The 26,079-nt window shown below is 57.7% G+C and overlaps 1 protein-coding gene across 1 annotated transcript in view; it reads left to right on the top strand.

Annotated features, from left to right (window-relative positions):
- The window catches only part of PTPRN2 (protein tyrosine phosphatase receptor type N2), a 730,665-nt gene that overhangs the window by 171,231 nt on the left and 533,355 nt on the right, over positions 1-26,079 (top strand). Inside the window, 1 exon segment of the mRNA XM_047695171.1 lies at positions 18,607-18,720. Within this exon segment, the coding sequence (XP_047551127.1) occupies positions 18,607-18,720 (114 nt within the window).

Genomic DNA, 26,079 nt, shown 5'->3' with positions numbered 1-26,079 from the left:
AAATCGGTTGTGTTTCTACACATGATAGTGAGCTATCAGAAAGAGGAATTAAGAAAACAGTTGCATTTATGATTGCACCAAGCATCACAAAACACCCAGGAATGAGTGTCAGTAAGGAAGTGAAAGTCCTGCGCTCTGAGAACCACGGGACGCTGATGAAAGAAGACCGAAATAACGGGAAGATACTCTGCTCTCACGGGTTGGAATAATTAACCTTAAATCTCAATCTTAAATCATGACAGTACAACCGAAATGAGTAACCACTACATAAAGAAATGCTCACCTTCATTAGTAGCCATCGCAAATCCCTAGCCAGTGCAAATTAAAATGAATTATCACCTCACACACACCCGTTCGGAAGAAGGAGGACATCTGAACCCAGAACGGTGGCAGGGAGGTGGGAAGGGAAGTGTGTCCGGCTACTACCAGGGGAAGCAGGTGCTCCCTCTCAGGCAGCCTCCCAGCCGTGCTCGGGGGCTTTCCGAATGTGCTGGTGGTGCTGCAGCCGTCCTCCAGCAGGACACGCCCCTGAGAGCTTGTGCTGGACGGGTACCGGCTCTTGGGGCTCTCGTAAGCCCAGGCTGTGCGTAGGACGTGTTCTCACAGCACCGTGGTAGCGAGAGAGAAGGGACAGTCCACAGCTCTTCTAATGCAGCATCAAGCCATGCGGCCCCCGAGTGTGACGAGACCCGCCCCTCCTCTCCGTCAGCCTTCTGAACAGTGCGCTCCCCGTACCCTGTCCACACCGCAGCGTGCCTGCAAACCGGGAGCACAGAGCAAAAACATTGCCTCACGCTTGCTAGTGTGCGTGATTTTCCTGCAGATTTAAAAGCGATTTTTCTTAAACAACTGGATACTTTGTACAAATCCAGACACTAAATATCTGTCTTTATGTTATTATTCGACTGTGGTAGCCATGTGCTCTGAAACATTATTTAAGAAGTTTAGAATAATTTGTTCAAACCACGAACCTCAGCCTGTTATTGTAGCTCGATGTGATGACCGCAGAAGGACAGGGAGCTTTCCCCACGGCTGTACATGTCCTTTGGGGACGGTTAACCACTGAACCCTGCCGTTGCCGCCTCATGCTGCCCCGTTACGTGAGCCACTGGCTCCCCAGACTTTGAGCACGTAAATGCCCTAAGTTCAACCATGTAGGACGCTCTGCGAACTCGAAGCGCCTTCAAGGAAGGTTCCAGTGTTGTAGAACTTTCTGGCAATGATGTGGACGTGGCTTTCAGAAGGATGTGTCTCATCCGCATGCCTTCCCACAGTGACTGTTTGGTTTTAAAGTGGACGAGCCTGTCGTGCTCACTACACAGCAGCTGCCCAGATCGTCGTCTGATGCACAAAACGCCCCGTTGCTCTGGTTGGCATCTCTGTAACGAAAGACAAAGTAAGAGCGTCGCTCCCTGTGTGCGTGCAGACGCCGAGGGCTTTTTCTCCGTATGCGTATGGAGCAGCATCACACCAGGAGCGTCTGCAGCAGGGGGTCCTTCCCCCCCGTCTGTTTTCCGGTTCCATGGAACACACTGGCGTTTAGGAAGGGCTGGGTGGCTGTCAGCTGCCTGGGCATCTGGGTGTCGCTGGCAGGTCCCTAGAGCTCAAGGCCACAGTGGGGTCCAGGAGAGGCCGCACATGCTGGGCTGTGGCGTTCAGTCCTCTCCTGTCTGCAGCTGGAACATGCTTTGATCTGGAGGTTGGTGGTGGTACAGAGGAAGGGGGACCCCTACACAGAGAGGAGGGAGGGGAACCAAACCCTTGTGATAGGGGAGGAGGAGCCCGAGCGTCCAGCAGTGACATGAGGACAGAGCTGGGATCACTGGGAGGAGGTCAGGGGTGGGCTCGGCACAGGGATAGGGATGTGTTCTGTGTTGTTACTGAGACACGGTGAGCACTGAACAGTGCCGGCTAGAGATGCCCAGGAGGGCCTGAGCCATGTCCCATGGCTTGAGGATGACTGGCAGCAAACACAGGGCGACCTCCCCCATCTGAGGTAGCCACCTCCTGAAGGCCCTTGTGGGTCGTCTGTGGGGCTTGTGGGGACACCGGGTCCAGGTTCTTGGTGCCTTCCCCTCCACATCTGCTTCTGGACTGGCCCGGAGGGCCGCCTGCTCTGACCATCCCTGGGAGGGATCGAGGTGGGGGGGGCGCTGTGTCTGTGCGAACAAAAGGCGAGCTCCAGATTGGACATGTCTCGTGAGAAGCTGCTCCTCCGTGTGGCTGCTTTGGTCCCAGAGTCTGAAATTCGACCCCAGACCTTGGAGAATCCTACTGGAGGCCTCCCTGGCATCCCGGGGATGAGTGGACACTTGGCACCCACGTTGTCCAGCTATATAGTCCATGGCCCCCGGGAGAGGGACGCTCGGGGAGGGCTGTGTCAGCGAGCCTCCCCCGTGCACGGGGCTGCCCTCGGAGGCCCTGCTTCTGAGAGGACGTACCCATCCGTTAGCGAAGTTACTTTATATTAAAGACTGTCAGAGAAAGGAAAGCAATTTCTCCAGGCTCCGTGGTTAATGAGAGCTGGTGGCACATCAGGCACTTTCCTTAGGCATCTGGGCTCCTGCATGGGCCGTCATTCTTAATCATATTTTAATTTTCAAATAAATTGCTTTCATTATCCTTCCATTTACGATGCTGTGTGTGCGTCACTGCTCGTTAATGTTTGTCAGCACTTTGCCGTGACTGGTTTTCACACAGCCATGGCGGCGGAGTGGTAATTAAGGGCGATCCGTGTTGATTTACAGGAATTATTATTTTTCGTAGTCTTTGAGAAAACAACCTTAGAGGGTTGCTGAATTGGACGTTTCGATGGACACCCTTGAAGGCCGTGTGAGGACTGGGACTGTCCTTGACCGTGATCTGGAGAAGGTTTCCGTGGTCCAGCTGGCCCCTTTGTCAGAGTTCATCTGGCGCTTCTGACGGGGCCGGAAGGCATCCTCTGCGTCTGGTGTGTTAGGCCAAAGATCTCTTTGCCAACAGGAAACCAAATCGGGTTGTTCTTGTAGACCCATTATTCACTCATTTCCCCCCAAGAGCTGATCTATCCGGATTGGAAGCCAAGATACTTTCAAAGTTAAGTGAAGAGCTCTTCAAACAGATGATGCTTCCAACAGACATTTTTGGGAATCGATAACGTATTTCAACCTGTTCATGGGTCACTGTGGATTGCTGGGGTTCTGCAGTGCAGAGAGAACCTTTCTATCACACCCCCTGAAGTGGGGAACATGTCTCTTCCTTTCAGTTTCTCATTCATTCACTAATTTCTTTGTTATTCTAAAGAATTCTGATCAAGTGTACGTAGTGCAGTTTACCCCCGTAACCACTTCTGAGCACATGGTTCAGGGCACGACGCACATTCGCGTCCTCACGAGGCCGTCACCGCCTCCATCTCCAGAGCTCCCTCGTCTTTCCCAGCTGAGTCCCTCTCCCCGAATCCTGGGCACATCCTCTGCTCTCTGTCCCTGTGGATCTGACGGCTCCGGGGACCCCGATGCTGGACTCAAGCGGCATTTGTCCTTCCGTGACAGGCTGATTCCACGGAGCACGGTGTCCTCGGGGTTCAGCCAAGCTGTGGCGGAGCAGGACTGCCCTCCTTTTCGAGGCCAAAGGACACTGTTGTACGTCTTCGCTACACGTCGTTTCTGCATCCGGCCGCTGTGAACACCGCGGCTGTGAGCATGGGTTGTAAGCATTTCTTCCCACTCCTGCTTTTGATTTGATGAGCTCCTATTAAGTCATTTCCACTGGCCAGTCATTGTGGTGAGTGGGACCCACCCTTCCCTACGGGGAAGGACAGTTGGATGGTTCCAGGATGCAGGGCTCACCAGGCCCAGGGAGGGCAGGTGGTGCTGAGGTCCGAGTGACAGGAGAGTGAGTCTTGTGAGAGGGACATGCAGACCCCACAGCGTTCCTGGCCGGCACAGACTGAGAGGGACGGCTCGGGGCCCCGGGTGTAGGTGGTCATTCCAGGGGCAGCTGAAAACCATGTAGACGCCAGAGAACGGTATCTTTCCCTCGTAGTTAAAATTTATTTTAAATGCAGAAATGTACTTTGTACAGAATGGAGCTTCCTATTAAGTAAGTTACTGTTTTGAATACTAAAACTGCTAACTTCACATCTCTGGACGATCTCTCTGGAATTTCCATTTTCCCAGCAAATAACCTTGCGACAGGGGAAGGAGAGCAGGCCTGCCTAGACGGCATCTAGGGGAAGGACAGGCCCTCAGAAGTGTTGGCCATGGAGCTGGTGGGGACCTGGAGGAGGTTCAGGGGCGTAGTGGGGTCTTCCGCACACCCACTGCCTTCTCTGCCCGCGGTGGGTTCACGTGGCGCCGGGGAGATGGGGGGAGCTCCAGGACCCGCACGTTAGTGGTCGGGGAGTTCTCCCGTGGCTCCTGGACTCAGTGGGCTGTGTTTCCTCGGTGCTGGCAGGCGCACAGGGGTCTCTGGGTCGCAGCGGCCGTTCCAAGCATGTGTGGCGGCTGCTGACCCCTGAGAGCACATCGGCTCTCAGGCCACGCTGGGTTTGTGGGGATGGGGCTGGCCCGCACGTGCATCGCCCTCTGACCAGCCCTGGCGGAAGACCAGGCTCCCTGTGGGCCTGACAGCAGGTCTCTGATGCAGGGCTCAGGCCAGGGGCTGCTCCGGTGGGCAGGCTGGTGGCCGCCTCGGCCGTGTTGAGGGAAGAGGCACCTCTACCTTCCCCCAGGACCCGTGGCTGCTTCTGGCATTTCACCAGCCCTCTCGGGCCCTGGTGCTTCTCTTCCTGCCAGCTTGAGAACAGAGCTGGGCATGAGGGGGCGGGAGGGTCTTGGGTTCATTGATGAGGGGTTGGGGCATTCTTCAGAGGCTCAAGCTGGGAGCAGGCCCTGCAGGTCACCGAGCCTCACGGCTCTGGGTGTGCCCGGCCTGCTGGGGACTCAGCCGTGTCCGCCCTGGGCTGGAGGGCGCAGGTTTGGATAATTCAGAAGGTGGGGCCTTCATTCCTAGGAGCCTGTGGGAGTGGAGGGGCTGGGGCAGGGGCAGAGAAGAAGGGGGAGGACGGGGCCCCCACCGTAAGGCGGGCTGATGAGCAGGTGTCCCTCCGCACCCGGCTCTCCTCTCTCCCGCCCCGCCTCTCGTCTCCCCGCCTCCGCCCGCTCTCCCCCGCGGTGGGACGTGGGCAGGAGCTCTCCAGTTGCCGGAATAAGAATGGGTGCGGAGACGAGTGATGGATGGCTGTTTTTGAGTAACTGTCACCACCCAGATAAGATGAGGGCTAACAGATTCCCTTTTTCCTCATCCCACATAATGTGCCATTTTCGTTCCGAGCCGCTTACGGCTCTCAGTGCCAGGCCTTTCTGTTCTTGTCTGAATAGTCAGTGGAACGTTCCGGGCTGATAAGAGGAGCGGCCACGGTTACTCGGCAACGGGCTGGAGCAGAGGCTGCTGATGGGGAGATTAGCTGCCACAGAAAACCGCCTTTTCCCTTCCCTGCGGCTTATCTTTGGACCCACAGGAGGCCGCACGGAACACGACAGCCCGCGGAGATTTGGGTGGGATCTGAGCTCTCGACGGTGAGGGCTACTGAGCACCCTTGGGCCAGCCTCGGTGGGGTGGGGGTGGGGGGTCTCCCGCCCCAGCCAGGGCCCTGCCTGGGTGAGCCTGGACCTCCTGGGGACGCTCGAGCGTGGCTAGGACCTGGAGGTCAGGGCCGGCCATCCCTCCCCTGACTGGAGCAAGGAGCCCGCTCAGCTCATTCACGGTGGCCGGGTTCCCCCTGTCGCCTCCAGGAGAAGAACAGGGCTGACGTCGTGGGAGCTGTGCTACCGTGTCCATCCATCCAGGATCCTGGGCAGGAAACCAGAACGGGCTCTCGCCGTCGCGGCAGAGTCACCCAAGTGGGAACACTGCCCAGTGGCAGCACGGGCCTGCAAACGGGGTTCACCTTGGTGGTTTGGGGTTTGCTTTGTCTGTCTTTCCCCTGAGTCTGGCTCTCAGTAAACACCCATTCGTGTCGATGAAATCCCTCACGGCCCCGCAGCTTGGGGACTGCGTCTCCCTACCGGCTGGACAAGGTGTTCAGATCATTCCCGTCTGTTCTTTTCAAACATAAGCAAACAAAACAACGCCAACCCCCGAAGATCAGAGAGGCTCAGTCCGGGCTCCGGAAGGCGCTCTGGGGGCTGTGGGAGTGAGCTCTGGAGCGAAGGGTCCAGACGGTCTGCGCTGCGGCTGCAGCCTGGTGCTGACGGCCGGCCCCGGGGAGGACAGCAGCTGCCTCTGCTCAGCTGCACGTGGACACGAGGGGACGGACGGGCACCGTGCAGGCAGCAGGGAGGGCCTTGCCCGGCGTGAGGTGAACACGGGCCGTTGGTCCGGATCCGGCCAGTCCTGCTTGTGCCCGGCGTGTTTTCTACAGAGAGAGCGTTGGAGCTAGAAGAAGGGATCTTAGAAAAGACCTCATTCAACTGCTGCCTTGCAGGGACCTGGGGCCAGGGTGTGAAGCAGCTCCCTGGAGGTGGCCCAGCAGACAGGTGACAAGGCCGGCCCCGGAGCCCCGTGTCCTTGGGCCCCACTCAGTGTCTCTGCTGTCACTCACGGTGCTTGGAGGACCTCCGGGGACAGCGGGGCTAGTAGGTGCGGCAAGCATGTCCTCTAGGTAGAACCTGTGGTTCAGCTCGTACTTCGCATGGGCAGGACGTCACTAGTGTCTTCAAGACCGTTTGCACAACCCAGCCTATGTGTTACCTTCCGACTCTTACCTTACGTTTCCTTTACTTGATTTTTCCTGCCGAAGGAAGACTGTGGCTGCTCAAGTGTCTGAGCAGGGCCAGGGCGAGGATGGGGGCTGCTGGCGGAGTCTTGGGGGAGTGGGGGACCAGGGGCAACCCCTGGCAGCCCCCGTCCCTCAGGTCCTTGGTTTTCTTGTCCCTAAGGCACAAGGGCCTGAATAAAATACACACCTCCGTTCTCTTCAGCTCTCAGCAAACCCCCTGTTTTTTCTAAAGTTGCACAGCAGGATGTTGACTTGCTCTCGGGGGCCGTGGGATGAGTGCCGGGAGGGTCGGTCCGTTTCAGGAGTAGAGCAGGGGACGGCAGAGCCGCGCTGGTCAGATAGGTCGGTGTCTCATTCCAGGATGTGTTCCTGCGTTCTCCTCCCGGCCGATGATGTTAAGGGGTGAGTTTTCTTGGCAGGAAGGGCTGAGTGTTACAAGGCTCCGTGTGATTCCTTTTTGTGGATTGACATTGTGCTTGGCGTTACCAACCCCATCCCGCCCCCACCCCCTCCCTGGATAGTTCTGAGGCCCAGAACTTTCTATTCCAGACCTTCTGGCCCTGCAGGGCCAGGCCTTCTCTTCCAGGGTCATAGGTCAACGAGATGGGAACAGGCTGCTGTGCGGATGGCAGCGTTGCATAGACCTAATCCCGCCCCGGTTTTCCGTAATCACCTGTGGGGGCGGAAGGTTCTGGGGCTGCCCAGGCGGCTCCGGAAGTCAGCACCGCGTCGCCAGCCGTGGGGTCCGGGGGAGACACGTTCTGCGACGCGGGTGCAGGGGAGCGGCCCCGGCGGGAAGCAGCACGCCTGCCCTTCCCCGCGGGACGTTCCGCCACGGTTCTGCCGCGGGCCGTCCGCGGGCCTCCCCGGGCCTGACTGTAAAGCGCCGGAAACGAAGGTGGTCGGGTCGTGCACGTCCCTCCCCGAGATACGCGTCGCTCTGGAAGCTGGTCCCCCGGTGACCTGGTGGTTCTCCGAGCGGTTTGCCGGACCGCATCCCGCCGTTCGCGCTGGCGACAGGCGAGGGCGGCCTGGTGGCCCGAGGGACTGGGAAGAGGCCGCAGGCAGGCCGCCCCGTGTGGAGCTGAGAAAAGTCCGCGTCTGCCGTCGGCCTCTTTGCGTCCCGGGCTGTCCCGGGAGCCGCCGCGCTCAGGCACCGGCAGGGACCCAGGACACTGGCTCCTTCGTGGACAGGGTCCTGGGCTTTGTCCCATGACCTTCGGCAGTGGACGGGAGTGGGTGAGGCACAGCCCGCCTGAGTCCTGAGAGCTGAGCCCCCCGGCCTGGGAGACGGCGTCTCCCGTGGGCGCCTCACGGCCGGCTGCTGGCTGCCCGGAGACACGGGCGAATGGAGAGGGCGCGCGAGGGGGACGAGCCCGGTGAGACCCTTGCGCGGAGCAGGCCTGGGACGTCTCGTCCGAGGAGGCCGGATCGCTGGCGTTTCACTCTCTCTGGCCTTCCTGGTGCCGCCGGTGTCTGCTCCGAGCGCGTCAGCGGCCCCGAAGCTGCGGGAGGAGGGAAACGCCGCAGCCTCTGCCCCACTCTGGGACGGTCCACCCGGGGCCTCTCCGGTCCTTACCTCGGCTTGTCCTGGAGCCAGGCCGGTCCGGTTTCCCACGTGTGGACGCGCTTCCAGTCCCGGGTGACCTTGCGACCAGCTCTCTGAGGAGCTTCTCGCCTCGGGTTGCAGGTGTGTAATTCGCGCTCAAACCCCAGGTGCAAAGCGTCGGCTCTTTGACAAGGTGACGGGTGACCGTTTTGATGAGGGAGGGACTTGCCGTGGGGTCCACAGGAAGCGGCCCTCCCTCGCTGTGACTGGGGCCATGGCTCCCTGCCGAGTTCCGAGTCCCTGTAGCCAAGTGGCGCCCCCCCAGGCCCTTGGGGACTTGAGGCATTCGGACGGTCTTGGGGCTGCCAGATGCCAGCCCTGCCCCGGCGGGAGGCTTCTCCCACGTGGGTGCGGGGGACCAGTTGGGAGACCAGGGGCCTCTCCACCATCTCCGCTGGGCAGCAGTCATCCAGCCCTCTGTCCTCGTCTCCTCCAGAAAGCCCTCCCTGATCGGCCCTGACTTTCTCCAGCAAACCAGGCCCGTCATGGCTTCAAGGCATGCAGGTCCTGGTGGCATCTCGAGGCTCACGTGTGTCTCATCAGATATGAGGGGCTGGTGTTTCCCTGAACTCAAAAGGCTGGGCCCCGCTTCTGGACAAAGTAGGCGCCACATGTGTGCTCGCCGGTCTGAGCTGATCTAAGTGTGAGCTCATCCTGGCGACTGGAAGTGCACGTGTGTCCGTGAAAACCTGTTGGCCGGGCCCACTTGTGGCTGGGCCCACGGCCGCTGTGGCTGACCCTGGACCGCACACGTCTCCTCGCCCGCTCCCGGTGGGGGTGGCCCCGGCCGCGGACACAGTGACATCTATTAAGCACACGCTCCGTCCTCTCCGAGAGGGGTCTGCTTTGTTCTACTCTTTTATTTTGATTGGCTTTTTGTTAAATTTTTAAATTGTGGGGAAATACTTGTAATTTAAATTTACGACGTTACCCCTTTTTAAAGGTATGATTCCGCGTCGTTAAGGACATTCACACCGTCATGCAGCCGTCATCCCCCTTCCTCTGCAGAACCCCTTCCCCCCACAAACTGACACTCGGTCCTCATTGAACACGAACCCCCTCCCCCTCCCCAGGTCCCTCCACTCTCCGCGTCTGTGAGTCTCACTCCGGGCCCCTCGTGGCCGTGCACTCACACAGCACCCGTCCTCTTGGGCCAGCCTGTCTCACTCCGTGCGACGCTCTCCACGCTCACGGGGAGCAGGTGCCAGGATTTCCTTCTTTCACAGCCCGAGGAACACCCCCTTCTGTGGATAGACCACGTTTGGTTTTTCTTTGTCTGTTGGTGGGACACTTGGGTTGTCTCCAGCTCTTCGCGGCTCTGAATCGTGCTGTGGTGGGAGGATCTCTTTGAGTCCCTGCTCTTACTTCTGAGCGTGAACTCGGTGGCAGAGCTGCCGGTTCGTGCCGTCTTTCTGGGTTTCTTCTGTTAGGAGCTGCCGTCCTTTCCCACAACAGTGTGCAAGAGACGCGGGTTCGTTAACTTTGTTTTTATTTTTATTTTTTTAAGATTCATTCATTTTGGAGGGAAAACGCACACGTGTGCGAGTTGGGGGAGGGGCGGAGGGAGAGGGTCCCACTGACTCTCTGCTGAGCAGGAGCCCATGACCCACGAGAACATCACCCGAGCCGAAACCAGGAGTCAGATGGTCAGCCGATGGGGCCACCCAGGCGCCCCGTGTTTTCTTTTTAAAGGAAAATCACGTCTGTCTGGGTATTTGGCCGAGATGGTTCGTTTTTTAAACTCTGGGGTCCCTTACAGCTCTTGGTTCTCACTTAGGGGACACTTGTGACGCGTGGCCGCCGTCCGGAGTTGATTTCACTGGGAAAGGTGAGGGCAGCGGAGCATGAAGAGTGTCCTCCCCTCGTGTCTTCTCAGTCTGGAGCAGAGCTGGGCATGTCCAGGCCGTGCATGGGTTGGCCCGGCTGTCTGAGCAAGCAGGGCCGGCCCCCGTGTGGGCTGTGGGTCACTGTTTCATCAGGTGTGATGTTTCATCACAGCAGCTCGGGGTCTCCTGCTCACACCCAGCCCCGCTGTGCGTGTGGGCTCCTGGTGCCAGAAGGAGCTCTGGGAGGACCGTGGGCACCAACCTCGGGCCCAGTGCAGGGGTGGGATGATCTTGGGAAGGGCCCTGGGCCCCCTGGCCACGGGTGACTTGTCGCGGTGCAGAAGTCCACTCAAAACTATTGCTGGTATCAGTTGGCTCAAGACCTCCGCGTGCTGATCCTTCTCCCTCCTCACACCGTCCGTGGTTTATCTTTTCCCGATGTGGGCTTCGGTGATCAAGATAACAAAGGTATCTGGTCTTGTTTCCCACCCTGGCCAGGTGCCGGCTGTCCTAGCTGCACCAGAGAGATGTCATGTTAGCAGTAACGAGTGTTCCAGCCTCCTATGTGTGACCTTAGCCAGTCCCTCAGCCTCTCTGGGCCCTAGTGTTCCCAATGGGGAGAGGAGACCGTGACCGTCCGGACCCCCGAGAATTGTCCCAGGCTTGACTGAGCCGAGAGTGTCCAAATGGTGCGGGCACGGGGTAGCTGTATGTAAACACGTCGGCTCTTGTTCTGCAAGCTGACAGACCGGAGGCCAAGGGGATTGTGTTAACTGGTTTTGGAACAAGACATCCCATCGCTGTGGCTTGACGAGGATGGCCACGTTTTCTGTGTCAAACATGGGGACACATGTTCGGAAAGGAAGGCTGATGCTCAGGGTGGTCGTGGCCAGAGGGTGAAGTGGACGGTTCTGGAAGGTCCTGGGCGGGGGTCCTGGGCATCTCCCATGCACACTGGTGGGTTGGAGACCTTGGGCAAGCCCCTGAACCTCTCTGTGCCTTGGTTTCTGGGTGGTGTAAACAGGAAGGGGTTCTCTCTGCTAACAGCTTCGTGGGAGTGTGACGTGGCTTAGAGTCAGTGTGTGGAGGAGACTTAGAGAAGTGGCCGGAGTGTGAGCCCTCAGTGAGCAAGGACGGACTTACTGCCGTCTGCACCTTTGTCCTGCACAGCAGCACCTGACACCCACTCTCCAGCCTGATGCCTGGCCTGCGGCTTAGGAGCCACATTTACCTTCCCAGACCTCCTCGTGCCCCTTGGGGGATGGGAGACGTCGATCCCCAGTATCCTACAAGGGGAGGCAGGACATCATCGACTCCTGAGCCCGAGGACCGAAGCGAACTCGCCGCTTCCGGACAGCTTGCTCCTGTGCTGGCCCCTGGCCACACTCCGCACAGAGGTGCCCCGGGGTCTCCCGAAGCGGGTCCTTCCTAGGTGGCCATAGTGTGCGAGGCCTTGTGGCTGCCCTGGGCAGCACAGTGGGGAAGGCAGCTTCTACCCGGAGAGGGGAGAGGGACCGGGGGAACAACAGGACTCTGGTGACGGGTCTTTGAGCTGGCCTGCAGGTTGGGCTCGGGCATCTGCCTGCAGATGAGGGGTCCCTCGGCTTGGTGGCGAACCCTGCAAGATTGTATGCAGATGGGCGCATGAGTGTGTGTACCTTGTGAGTGTGCAAGCATGTGAGCCTGTGTGTGTACACATGTATGAGCTTGTGTGCACCCGTGCAAGTGTGCGTGTCCCTTTCTCCTCCTGCCTCGCAGGGAGAACCACCAGCATCTCTCAGCTAGGGTCCAGCCAGCGCATGGGGCCACCCGGCTGGTCAGTGCTGTGTCTGGCCCGCCTGGCTTCTCAGGAGCCCTGGCCATCTGTCCCCGAGGAGGAGCCAGTGATGCAGGGAGGCGGCCACGAGGGGTCGCTGTTGCCCTCCAGCCTCGCGGCCGCTGAGCTACCAGGCTGGATGTGGATGGGGTGGGGATGACCGTTCTGTAAACCGCGTGTGCTTCCTGGACGGTGGCTGGCGCGAGCTCAGACACAGCAGGTGCAGCCACAGGGTCAAGTGTGGGGCCTGGGCCCCCAGACTCCTGTCTCTCAGCCCGTGTGCTGTTTCTGAGCTCGGAGTTAGATCCTGGGATGTCCCCGGAGGCCCTGTGGCCAGACCCGTTCTGCGGCCAGACCCGTTCTTACTTCCCAGGGTGCCCCATGCGCTCCTGGGAGCTGTTTCCGACGGACGCTGTTCCTTTTGTCCCACGGGGTGGCTGGCCGCTTCCCCAGGGGAATGACTGCATCTGGTGTCTACGGGATGCAGTATTTTGAGAACCTTCATCACGACCCAGGCCTTTGTTTCTGGGAAGCAAGGCCGGTCCCTGCATTAGGCCTCTTGTCTTTACTTCTGCAAGGAATTCTGCAGACGGGAGAGGGAGATCCCGCTTCTCTCCTGCCCAGTAACAGTGCTTTCCGGCAGCCGCGCGCCCAGCATGGAGCCCAACAGGGGCTTGATCGCACGATCCTGAGATAAGACCTGAGCGGAGACCCGGGGTGGAAGCCACCCCGGCGCCCCTGCCCGTAATTACTTGAAAACCGTCTCCGGTTCACCCTCATTTGCAAAGACTTTATGATAGTGACACCTTTTCTGCCCGTCCCTTCTTATTCCAAAATCCAGTCATCCTTCTAAAGGTTTCCAGAGAGTGAGTTGATACGTTTACACGTGCTTGTTATTTACATGGATAAACTACTTTTACACATTATAGAACAGGCACCTACGCTGCAATCATTTCTAAATGTGCCCTAAACTAATTATCCCGCCCCGAACATCTAAATAGTGTGATTACATTGTGTTTGTGAATTACCTAGTCTCATTATTTCTTCCCGAAGAAACAATGAAGAAATGTATGAAAAATAGAAACCAACAGGCTCCATGGGTTAAGCGTCTGCCTTTGGCTCGGGTTGTGATCCCAGGGGCCCGGGGTCGAGCCCAGCTTTGGGCTCCCTGCTCCGTGGGAGCCTGCTTCTCCCTCTCCCTGCTGTGCCCCTGCTTGTGCTCTCTCGTTGTCTGTCAAATACATAAATGAATTCTTAAAAAAAAAAAAAAAAACAAAGACATTAGAAAAAGAAGAGAGAATTAAGTATCATGGGTGCAAAGAACATGGTCAGTTCCTTGAAAAAAATATCACCAGAGCTTCACAAGAAGATGCGTCATGTGATGAGGGCTGCCCCATGACCCGGCAGAGAGGGCTGCTGGAAGGTAGAAGGTGGTCTGTCCTGGCCCCGCGGTCTGGGGGTCCCTCCCCTGGGTGGTCTTTTTGGGAGAGATGCTGATGACACTGCGAGGGTGTTGCTCAGTAGGTGAACAATTTGGCTCCATAGGCTTTTCCTTCCTTTTTTTTTTTTTTTAAACAACTGGGCCACCCAGGCCCCCCCCCCCCGCCCAAAGGATGTCCTTTAATGCAAGTCTGAGGTGAGTTGCGTGAGGTAGACTGAACAGAAATGGTTTCTCCTGGAGAGACCTAAACCAACCTGCTGAGGCCCGTGGCTGCCTGGTGGTCCGACCTGCTGGTTCGGGCCGTCCTCCGGGAGGCCTGGCACTCAGCAGTCCCCAAAACAACAGCGTCCCGCGAGGGAAGGCTGGTGTCTCCGAGCACAGAGTCCCTTTCCCAGAGCAGGGGTCCACTCGGACCTCTTCCTGCATGTGTGAGGCCGAGAGCGGCTGTGCGGGGTCGGGCCAGCGCCCCGAGCCCTGAGGAAGGAAGAGGCGGCACGGTGTGTGCTCAGAGAGTGCAGGGGTGCGCGCCCCTCCTTCTCCGGCCCTGCCACGAGCTCCCTGGGTTTGGTCTCGGTGATCCCTGGGCCTTCAGCTAGGTCGTTTGCTGGGAGTCGTAGGCTTCCAAACCGTGTGAGATTCCAGCAAATTAGGATGCCAGCTAACAGTGTTAGACATTTCTGTGGGCATCACAGCTTTTCTTCAGGCAAGTGGAAAAACGCCGGTTAGTCAGTCACAAGTATTTACTGAGCCACGGTGGGTGCCGAGTGGGTGTTGATGTGGGGGTCTAAGAGGCGGAGCTGACACCTGCCGTCCAGGAGCCCGTGGGGCCCTGAGGTGAGAAGACGATGTCTGTGCCAGAGGGACATGGAGAGGTGTGTACGTGTGCGTGTGTGCTCACGTGTATACCGTGCAGCCTGGGGTCACGCATGGCCCTACAGAGCAAGGGAGAAGGGGTCCAGGAGGAAGGCATTGCCGCTGGCCTCCAGCAGTCATGAGGGGACAGTGACGTTTATGAGTCAAAATGACTTCTGCCGCGGGAGTAATGCTTCAGGGATCACTGGTTACAGCAAACACACAGACAATAAACAGGCTCTTTCTCACATTCTTCCAGAAGTCCAGCAAAAAAATTATCCAGGCTTCTCTTTCTAATGGAAGAAACCAGCTGCCGGCTGTCGGTGACTGCCCAGTGGGACTCAGGTGGAGATTGGCTTTCTCAGGACCACAAACATCCCTCCTTTTTCTGTGTTTAAAGCCGTGTGCTCTCTGGTTTCCAGGAGCCATGGGGGCCCGGTCTTCTGCTCTGCAAGATAAAGAGGGGGCATTACCGTTCCAGAATTCGGGACCTGGGGACAGCCTTAGAATTCCACTGAGGTCAGCACACTTGGGAACGTTCGGTCCGTGCCGTGATGCTGGGGTCGCTGCCTGCGGACGCCTGGGAGGTGACCTCCCAAGGAAGGGCACGGTCTCACTCCCCTGGGGCCCTTGGGTCGTCCTTTCCCCACCTCTTCCAGCCGGCGGCAAGGCAGCTACGTCACTGCTTTGGAAAGCCACACGTTCTCTGGGCCATCTCTCTGAATATGCCCTCGAACCCCAGAACCTCTGTGTGCCATGGGACTCTTGGAGGGGCTCTCCTGCCGCTGGGCAGCAGGGACGTCTCCTAGGGGTTCTCCTCTGGAAAGGCTGCAGATCCGTTCTGCTCTCACTTCCATGGTGGCCGTCCTCGCCCAACCATCCTCCCTGGACAGGGAGCGCCTTTCAGCCCATGGCTCCTGGCAGAACGCAAAACAGCTGGTAGGGTCTGGCGGCCCCTGGGAAGAAGGCTGACTGCCCCCATGCCCTCAGGCTTTGCCTGACTTGCTTCACATCCTGGCGCTCAGTCCCTAGGCCCCGAGCTCTGGGGATGGGGTGCTTCCTGCCCTCCGCAGAGCCCGCTCCCCTGCCTGGGTGTCCTTCCAGCCCCGTGTAGGCAGCCCCGTTCCGTTCGTGTCAGAGCCCAAGCAGATGCCACTTCCCTGATGCATTTGTGGGGCAACACTGGTGCTTCTCCTTCACGCCACCCTTGGGATGTCCCTCTGCGCCCCGCATTGCAGCGCTGCGTGGTCAGTGAGCGTGTCCACCTGTGGCCCAGATGTGTGTCCTGTGGCTCTAACATCTGTCCAGCCGGCGGCACCTAAGGGCAGGGCCAAGCCTTTCCTGAGGTTGGGGTGCAGGGCAGAGCCCTGGGGGCAGGGATGGAGTCAGACGCACAGCGGGTGTGGCACTGGAAGTACCAGGCAGTGTGCTGTGAGCGTGCACACCCCGTCCTCCAGAGACACGGAGAAAGCTTGTGCCGCTGCTGTGGAGCAGGGGTCCGGAAGTCGGGCTTCTGGGAGGTGCTGGTGCCGCCTGTTTCCTGGACGGACGCTCCACGTTGGAAGAGAGGTACCCTTGGGCTCTCACATGAGTTTGGCGGTTAAACAGTGGTCGAGGCCGTCTGTGCGTGTCCACACACATGCAGACACGCACGTCACCTGTGCAGAGCACAAACACACGGAAGCACTGCACAACCACGTGGCACTTATGGAGAGACACGTGTGCACACACCAGACTCGTGGACACAAACACGCATTCATGAAAACGGCGCACACATGTGCACGTGCACACAGACGCGTGTCTGCACAGTCCTGTCCTGTAAAGAATCTGTGTCAATGTGGACCCAGAGAGCTCCGGGACTTTCTGGAGAAGACACAGCTGCAGAGAGAGGAGAGGGGCCGGTGGTTGCCCGGTGGGGTACTGGGATGGACGGGGGAGCACAGAGGGTTTTCAGGGCAGGGAAGCCACTCTGCACGTCACCCTGCCGGCGGACACGGGCCGGACCCCAAGCGGCTGCGGACTTCGGGCGACACGATGTACTGGCGTGGGCTCGACACTTGTGCGAAGGTGCCCCCTGCGGGTCTGCGGGCCGTGGGGCGGGTCTGCATGTGGGAGGGTAAGCTCCGTACCCTCCCTTCAGTTTTGCTGTGAATCTAAAACTGCTTTAAAAAATAAAGTGGATTTGGGCACCGGGGGGCTCAGTCGGCAGAGCATCCGACTCCTGATACCAGCTCAGGTCGTGATCTTAGGGTCATGAGTTCGAGCTCCACGTCAGGCTCCCTGTCCCTCTGCCCCTCCCTGCGCTCACACACGCACTCACTCACTCTCCCAAATTAATAAATCAATTAATTAAAAAGTTTATTTAAAAATAAAGGTTAAAAGAGCTGGGGAAAGCATGTGGCACCTCATCGGCCAGGCTGTAGTGTGGGGGTGGAGAGAATCAGTGGGTCGTTTAGTCTTGACTTTCAAATCATTAAAACCAAGTTATCAGCTAAAACTAATTTTAAAAGCACAAGAAAATACCATGTATTATGTTGTATACATGTGTTTTAAGTACATGTTTAAGAGAAGGATTTCAAGGAAATGCCATAAATAGTTTTCCGAAAGTGTATTCACGACATTGTGCAGCATAAACCAAATTTGAAGACTGACGCCGCTACGTTTCAGAAGGGAATGAGCTCCCTCGGGATGTTCCAAACTACATCGGCTGTTCTTCTCTGGTGAGGGCTCCAGCGGGAGTCGGGAACCTGGCTTCTCCTCCTCCTGTGGCCTTGGTCTCGAAGCTCGTCCGTAAAATGTGGGGTCAGACCGACTTAATGCTCCTTCTAGTCCCTATGTGGTGAGATTTTGCTTTCTAGATACTCCATTTGTACGGAGAATGAAAGTTTTAGGAACACTCTAAAGAGTTCTCTGTTTTTCTCTTGGCCCCTTCCCCCGCGCCCCCGCCACAAACACCCCGTCCACGGGCACGGAGTTCTTTGCACAAAATAAAGTAAACAGGGCTGCTTACTGTCCGTGTTTCTGGAGCACAGTGCCTGTTTCCCTGGGTGGCGGCAGGGGGACGGGACCCTCCCTCCAGGAGCACTGCCACTGGGAATCCCTCTGGACCACTGTGGTGGAGATGGCCTGCAGAGGGCTTGACTTCTCCCCGTGGCCATTGTCTGCAGCACTGAGCAGCTGTGCAGGTCGCCTGCCCGGATTCTGGGAGCTTTGCAGAGGCCCATACAAATTCACGGTGTGCTTTCGACACTTAAGATGATTTTCTGCTAATCACACGGCACCGTCCGTCTTAGGCCCATATGTAGTATCAGACCAGTAATTACTGAGTTAGCCTGGCATCGGGCAAATGTGTTTCTGCTAATTAAACTTGTTGCATTTGAATGGCTTTCTTCAGCGACACTTTGTGCGGCGAGACTGTCGTGAACAATGAAGAAGCGTTTCCCCTCCATCCGGGCCTGAAACTGCAGATGGCCGCCCAGGGGACGACGCACTGGCCCTTGAATTAGTCTTTTGTGCGCACGAAAGGCAGTAATTTGGGTGTTTGAACCCCCTACAGGAAGCTTATTTCAAAGTGAACAGTTTGCCAAATAAAGACTAATTGGGGCCTAAATTAATTAGAAGGTGTGGTTGAAAAGATGAGCAGAGCCCGTCATTTTAGACGAATGGAACAGAGCCAGATGACAGGCGCCCGCCACTGTCCCCCGCTCCAGGAGCCCCTCTCCTTGGCCACACTGCAGAAAGCTCCCCTCCCAGAAAACTGGCCGTGTCACCGTCTCCGGGGCTTCCCCCCTCCATTTGCCGGTCCCCTCACACGGCACCCCTGTGGCAGACGCGGCCACGGTCCTCGTGGCTTCTGCAAATTAGTATTTATATTTCCTGGGTGTTCTGTTTCTCATCTGGAAAACTGGCCCTGAACGATATTGATTTTTTTGTCACGGGACTGTCAGAAGCAAAGCTTCGCGTCAGAAAGGTGAAAGCCAGGGGCAGGAATTATGAGAAGTGAGAGGCGGGGAGTGAGGGAGGAAGGGATGCGGAGTAGAGTAGAAAGCGCAAACGACTCTGCCTTCATGTCCTCTTCTCCATACCTTTGCAATTGTGTTTTCCGTGATGCTCTTTAGTTTGAATAAACCATTACTTTCCAACTTCTCTGAATTCTGGTAGCGTTTGGATGACGTTCTACAGCCGTGTTCCAAAGCCTCAGTGTGCGGCGTAGTTAGAATATATCGCAAGGGTGTGTTTAATACCTTCTCCCTGAAAATGAACGTCACGTTCTCTCTCTTTTCTGCTCCCCTCTTCCTGCAGACGGGGTGTTTGGAAGGTGCCAGAAGGTTCCAGCGATGGACACACACCGCTACGAGGTATCGCCGGGAGCTCTGCAGCACCTGACGGCCACCTTGCAGAAGCTGTCGCGGACAGGTAGGCGGGCGCGGGCCCCACCGTGTCCCGGGCCTGGGTGCACTTGTGGTGGCCGCGAGGCACGGAGAGCTCCGGGGATGTCCGGGGGCCTCGCAGGTAGGGAGGATATAGCATAGGACGGCGTTTGCCGGGGTTGCCAGGGAGAGGAGCAGGCTGGGCACAGGCGGGCTGGCTTCTGGAAGGTTCTGGCGGGAGTCTCCTTCGTGCATTGGACATGGCTGTGGATTGCTGCTGCATGTGCGGGAGCACAGCCACATCTGGGCTTCAGGGAGTCCGGCAGGGGTGCGGCGTGGCCGGCGGGCCCAGGCAGCTGTGGGCCTGAGCACATGCAGCCCAGTGGCCGGTCAGCCTCCAGGCCGTCAGCTGGCCTCCAGATACTGTCATTGTGCAAGTTCCTGTCCCATGGTTTGGCCGCAGGAGTCGGCTGTAACCTGTTTACCTCACACGGTCGCTGAGATGGTAACTCTAAAAATTACCATAATTTAAACATTATACATGTGATTCATGTGTGTGTGTACTTTTTAAATGGAGGGGAAGCTGCCTGCGTGTTCATCTCGTTCGTCCTGCTGGAGTGGGGGTTACTTCCTGTGCTCCGAGCCTGGACTGAGGCCAACCCGCACACACGGTGCCCTGGTGTCGGGGGAGGGTCAGGGTGATGTTCCCAGAGTGAACCTGCAGGTCTCGGGGTCAGCACCTGAGTGGCCCCACTGGGGGCCCAGCCCGGAGGGGAGGGACCAGGAGAGCCCCTACATTCTTTCTCCATCAGATCCTACAGGGCTTATCCGTGGCTTCGTAAGGAGGGTCTGTGGCCCCATCAGTTTGGGAAATCGTTCTTGCTCTGTTCCTCCTTCGAAACGTTCATAGTGTTCACTGCTGCGTAGGACACCGGGAAGTTGTGCAGGAAGGAGTTATGCTAATTCAGGGGCATCTGGGGGGCTCAGTTGGCGAAGCATCTGCCTTCAGCTCAGGTCGTGGTCCCGGGGTCCTGGGGTCAAACCCCACATCGGGCTCCCTGCTTGGCAGGAAGCCTGCTCCCCCTCTGCCCCTCCCCCTGCTTGTGTTCCCTCTCTCTCTTTCTTTTTCTCAAATAAAATCTTTTTTTTTTTTTTTAAAGATTTTATTTATTCATTCGACAGACAGAGACCACAAGCAGGCAGAGGCAGGCAGAGAGAGAGAGGAGGAGGCAGGCTCCCCACTGAACAGAGAGCCCAATGCAGGGCTCGATCCCAGGACCCTGGGATGACCTGAGCCGAAGGCAGACGCTTTAACCTGCTGAGCCACCCAGGCGCCCCTCAAATAAAATCTTTTTAAAGACAGAATTAAGTTTACTCATTCACTTGCAGTCACTTGTGGTGGCACCCTTTTTCCCTGGGACACCGTGCCAGGGTTCAGTCAGGGAAGCGGCGGGACCATGTACATGGTCCTTTGCAGGGACTCGGCTGCGCACAGCTGTGGGAGATGACAGAGCATCTTGGCCAGGCTGCTGCTCTCGGTCTGGGGCCTGGGTCTGACGGGGGCCGTGGGGAGGGACTGTGGCTGTGAGGTAAGAGGCCAAGGACAGGGATGGACAGGAGTCCATGACTGTTCTCGTGGTCTTGACCTTGGTGATGAGGTGTCCTGCAGAAGGTGGCCCCTCACCAGGGAGCCGAACGCACAGTCCCGAGAGGCTGGGGAGGCTGGGCAGGCTGGGCGGGGCCCCGGGGAGCAGGGCAGCTGCCTCGGAGGCAGTGAGTGGGCAGAGGGACAACGACGTGTGCTCTGCCGCATGCCCGTGGCCCTCCAGCATCAGGCTCACAGCAGCCACGCCACGTGTAGCTCGCAGGACCAGGGTCAGGGGTGCGTTTTTCACTAAGGAGAAAACGGCCCAGAGCAGTTTCTTGAAAGGAGAGTCGTTATCTGCAGAGGATGTCACGTGTTTGCTCCAAGATCCTGAGGGTCTGCTCGCCCATGGGGGCATTTGGGAGGCTGCAGCCGGCATCCGTGGTCGCCACCGACAGCCCTTGGTGTGCAGACGTCCTACCCATATACGTGGCTGGTCGTGACGTCCTGCTCTTTGGGTCCAACAGGGCGAGCACGGCGGGTCCCGCTCTGACGGGCGGGGCACAGTGAGGCTCCGGGTGCCCCGGTATTGGGGTCAGTCGTGGTCCGTGTTTGGTAAGCACTGGAGGAGTCCTCATTCCTTGTTCCCTGGCGCACAGTTGGCCTAGCAGAGGCCACAGGTCTGCGTGCGGACGGCCAGGAGAGAGAGTAACTGCGTAAATGGGCTTCTGTGGCCTGCAGGGGACCTGCCGCCACCCTCCGCCTTTGTTCCTGGGGCTCTGCTGCGTGAGACGGAAACGGCCAAGTCTGGGGATGGTTTGCCGAGCTATGACTCTGTTTTGGTGATTCAAGCCAGTCCTCAATTCGGTAGATCTCGAACTTTCCTGCTTATGTGGGTCCCTGAGACTCCAGGAGACTTTCTGTGCAGCCCTGTGGGAGGGGCGCTCTGGGCATCTAATCACTAACCAAGTTCTCCGTACCCAGAAGCTTCTGATTTCCGCTTCCTGGTAACCATACCCACCTTTTTTGGCTCTGAAGTGCCGCGTCTTGGCCACTGCCGCCCCAGATGCCAGCCTCCCCGCTGCACTGGGCGAGCCCAGGCTGGCGGCCGCGCTCCCTCTGTGGTTTCTGACCTGCCGGGGGCTTCCCCGCTGAGCTCCTTCGGGATCCTGGGGCACTCTGGTGAGCTCAGGTCTCACAGTCGTGGGGAAAGACGTGTCGTCTGGACCCTCCTGAGGTCATTAGCGGGTCTCACGTGATGACCCACTCCCATGTCCCCGTCCCCTAAACCTTCGGACACTTGCCTCTGTGACAGAGCGAGAAGTTCTGGCGTTTCCACCTCATTTCGTGGAGACACCCTCTTCGGGAACCGGGTTATGTCAACCGCTGGTGGCACCATTCATGCTCTTCCCAGCCCTTAGATGTAAAGTGTGGCTGGGAGCATCAGTGCTCAGTGGCTGCATCTGTGTCCAGCCTTGGTCATTTCCTTTCATTCCGGCCTGACCTCGTCTCCTTAGAAGGGTTCCTGTGCATGTTCCCCAAGTTTCTGTCGATGTAAACTGGCCGGGTCCTGCTATTCCTCGAGGGCGTTGCACTTTCTTTTTCTGTGTCTCCCACCCCGGGGCCTGCTGGGACTTGAGTCCAGAAGCAACTCGAGATGCAGTGAGAGGTGGCAAAGCGGGGGTCCTAGGGGGTCAGCGGGGCCACGGAGGGCAACCTCCTGCATGGCCGTACATGCTTTTCAGATGGGGTTAATCTCTTCAGCAAGGAAGGTTGTGAAATGTAGGGGTTCGGTGTCCCCTCCCTTCCAGGCAACGTGTGAAGGGCCCCACAGAGCTTGGGACCTGGTGGGCAGCGCAGCTCAGTCACACGCGGGCTAGATGGTGGCTCTGGTGTGCCCGCTGGGTGTGGGACACACAGATGGCACTTGGAGGGGGTCCTACGTAAGGCAAACAAGGTTTTTAATTAATAGGTTTTGTTTTTTAGAGCAGTTTCAGATTCACAGAAAGGCTGAGCAAGCTGTACCGAGTCAGAGTCTACTCCGTCACTCCCTGTCTCTGCAGAGATGTCCCCGTCGCTGACCCTCGCGCTGACACGGTTGTTCCGTCAGTGAGTTGGTGTTGCCGTGTTACCCTTGAGTGGGGTCTGTCCCTTACGTCAACGTCCGCTTTTGTTTCTAACCCCGTGTGTCTGCACAGACGCACATGGATACGGGTCCCTCATGACAGGGTCACACGGAGGAGCTCCACTGCCCTGACAGGCCCCGGTGCCCCCCCTCTTCACCCCTCCCACAGGCCTCCAGCCCGGTCTTCTCACCATCCGTGGTCCTGCTCTCCCCGGAATGTCGTAAAGGGGGTCAGACAGCGTACGGCGGCCACTCTCCCTGATGCAGTCAAGGCCCCTCCACGTACCTTTCCGTGGCTTCGTAGCTCATTGCTTTTTAGGACCGAACACTCTTCCATGTCTGGAGCGACCCTCCGTGTACGCATTCGCCTACTGGATGGCGTCTTGCTGGCTCCCAAGATCCGGCAGTTGTGAGCAAAGCTGCAGCAAACATCTCTGTGACTGTTTCTGGGCGGATGTGATTTTAGCTCCTGTGGGTGAACACAAAGGGTACATCTGTGGTTCAGATGATAAGAGCAGCTTTAATTTCATAAGAAACCTCCAAACTGTCTTCCAGAGATGGGTGTGGAGGGGGAAGGGGTCACTACCCTCTTTGAGACTCTATTTCTTTCTCTAGAAGATGTGGACAGTCTTGGTCACCCAGTCCTGCCCTAGGTCCCCTGGCCCCGCCCTGTGACATCTGACTTGCCCTAGAACTTCAGCCCACCCTTTCCCCAGTTCTAAGTTGACCCCCTCTCTCTGGTCCTCTTGGGAGGGGCTCTTGGGAGCCCCCAGCATGTCCCACAGAAGCCAGGAGATGTCTGGTGCGTGTGGGATTCTGTCTTGGAGATGGTGGGTCGCTTCTGCTGCTGTTGGCTGTTTGCTGCTCAGTCACTGAGGGCATGCCAAAGTGACGAGTTAGCTGGCACTTATGACGGCAAATTGCATTTCTTTCTTTCTGTTGGTGGCTCGGAAGTCACGCCCCAGGAAGGCTGGAGGTGGTAGGAAGTGGGTTTTATCGTCTAGTTTGACAAGAAACTTCCTGGGGGAGAATTGTGCTTTTCTGAACCACACTGTTCTGAAGGTTTCTGGAAATGATTTTTGGCCGTCCCCTCAGGCCCCCCAATGGCTCCTGCCGGCTAGTTCCCCACTACTCAGCCTCCAGGCAGCCGAGGCTGGAGCGTCTCCTCTGCTTCCCGCCTCCGCTGGTCAGCGCGCTGGGGATGCGTGGGCCACCGGGCTTAGGGGTGGACTTGCCTCCAGACTTCCCACAGTCCGTGCAAGGGTCCAGTTCTTGGGGCTGGGCCTGTGGTCCTTACACAGTCATGTGCTGGTTCTCTGGGAAGTGATCTTCTGGCCGCAGAACGTGAAGTGTGGGTGTCGGTCTGGCTCCTCGCAAGGAGCTGGGCCCTGCTCGGAGCGGGACGGGGCAGGGGCCGTGGCCGTGCTTGCTCTCAGCCCTGCAGACAGACTCCTGAAGGGGCCTGCCACCCCTGCCCCACCCCTCACGCCGAGTCCTGGTCTTTCTTTCAGGGGACCTGGGGGAGAGAGAAACAGAGGAAGAGTTTTCAGGTGGCAAAACAATGACTATTTTTGACTTTGATGTTGCCCCGTGCTGAGTCCCCTTCTGGGCCGTGTACCCGGGCGTTCCTGCCTTCGTCTGGGCCCCATCCTGGCTGTGGCCGGACTCTGGAAGGACAAGGGCAGTGGCCCTGAGAGGCAGAGGTGGCCTGTTCTCTGGACTGACGTGCACGTCGCAGACCATCAGCTCTTCGTGCTGGCATCTGAGCCTTGAGATTTGCTTTTGCCGCTCCTGCGTTTCTGGTGCGTGTGCTCTTGGAGCGGGGAAGTCCCTGCAGCCAAATGGTGTGCAGAGCTGCCCCTCGCTGAGTCCCCAGGCGCCTGCCGGCTTTGGCCGAAGGGCAGGTCTGTGCACCCCAGATGATGGGACATAGGTGCCGTGGCTGCACAGCTCAGCCTTCTAGCTGGGCTCTGCCCTGGGCCTGCATTCCCACCACCGTCTGCCTCCTGACCCATTACCTCTCCTTCCTGGGGCCACTGGTTTCCTCAGATTGGGAAAACTCAGCCTGCAGCTTGGAAAACGCACACCCATGGGCCCACTCCAGTGGCTCTGACAAGGGCCGTGGAGCAGGGCCTGGGCGTCTGTGTCTTCAGTAAACGTGGGAGACAACCCGGGCCTGGAGGGGCTGGTCCCCTTTGGCCCTCCGCGGTGTCCCTGCCCTCCTCCCGTAAGTGTGTCCGAGGGCTCCTGCGGCTGGCCCTTGCCCGTGTGTGGGGAGTCTGGGTAGGAATTTGAAGGTGGGTCATTTTGATTCTGGACGGCCTTGCCCAGTGTTTGTCCTACGGCAAGCCTTAGGGTGAATGCATATGACTGCCACTCACGTCCACTCCCATCAACACACGTACACACCCCCATGCACACATCCGTGTACACACACGTGAGCACAAACATGGGCACACACGTGCTAGTGCACACACATACCCACACATCTATGTGCACACACACCACACAGCACACCAGGACGTGCACACTTGGCCACATACGCGTGCGCACAGGTACACACACATGCACATCCGCGTGGGCCCGCATCACTTTGGAGTCCCTCATCTGACGCTTGTTTCCAACAGCAGCATGTAATCCGGAACTCCTTCTCTGATTTTTGTCCAATCGGTGCTGTCTATTCTATTTCTTGATTTTTGTTTGGGTGTTTCAGGTTTTTCCCTCTGGTCACGAAAGGCTCGGTACTGAAGAACACCCTGGAAGGTTGGGGAGTTTGTGTCTTACCCTAAGGAAGCAGCCCCTAACCCTGCTGGTTCCCTGGGCTTGGTTGTCCTGGTAGGAGATGGTTTTTGGGAAGGGAGCTTGTTCCAAATTCCTTAAAATCATCCCACCAGATAGGCGCACTGGGAGTGGAGTAGGTTGTGTGCGTATCTGTGAACACTGCTGTGGCAGTGCGGCTGCTGGTCTCACTGTCGGCTGCTTCACGGCCGTTGGGGAGCCTTCCCCATGAAGAAGGAAAGGAAAATGGGGTTTAATTGTGCAATTTTCTCTTTTGATGTAAATATATACATGAAGGAGAAAAAATATGTTCAGTTCTGTTTACCATTCTCGTGTCCTACAAGAAGTCTTCTCATTGTTCTCTCATGTATTAAATTTTTTAAAAATACATTTCACTTCTTCTGACAAGCCATTAAAATTCAGCATTTAAATGTCACTCGTTGGCACGTAATTTGCTGTCATGAAAACAACTAGATTTATTTCCTGGCCAGAATCTCCTGTTGTATTGAGCTATATGTCAAAACCAAAAGGGAAAAAGGAAAATTAAAGAAAAAAATCTAACACAGTTTTACAATTCCTTAAAAGAGAAGGAAAATAAATCATCTAATAGTCTGGAATACAGAGACCGCCGGGGTGGTCTCCAGACGCGATGGCCGGGTGAGGGGCCAGCTGCTGGCTCAGCGTTCTGGCACATTATGGCACGTTCCGGCACGTTCCACATGGAGTCGCTTGGTGGAGCAGGGCGGGCTGAGCTTCGGCCTTCTTCCTTTTCCTGCTGGGTCGGTGTCTCGGCTCGCAGCCAGCCTCCGCCCAGCAAGCTGCCTTCTCCTGTCCGCGATCCCGCGCTGCGCCCGCGCTGCGCCCGGAGGCTGGCGTCGTTCCCCCTTTCTGAGGTCCCGCGGAGGCCCAGCCCCGAG

This window comes from Lutra lutra, chromosome 11 (assembly GCF_902655055.1).
Source record: "Lutra lutra chromosome 11, mLutLut1.2, whole genome shotgun sequence".
Classification (NCBI taxonomy): Eukaryota; Metazoa; Chordata; class Mammalia; order Carnivora; family Mustelidae; genus Lutra; species Lutra lutra.
This window is presented reverse-complemented; position numbering and strand designations above follow the sequence as displayed.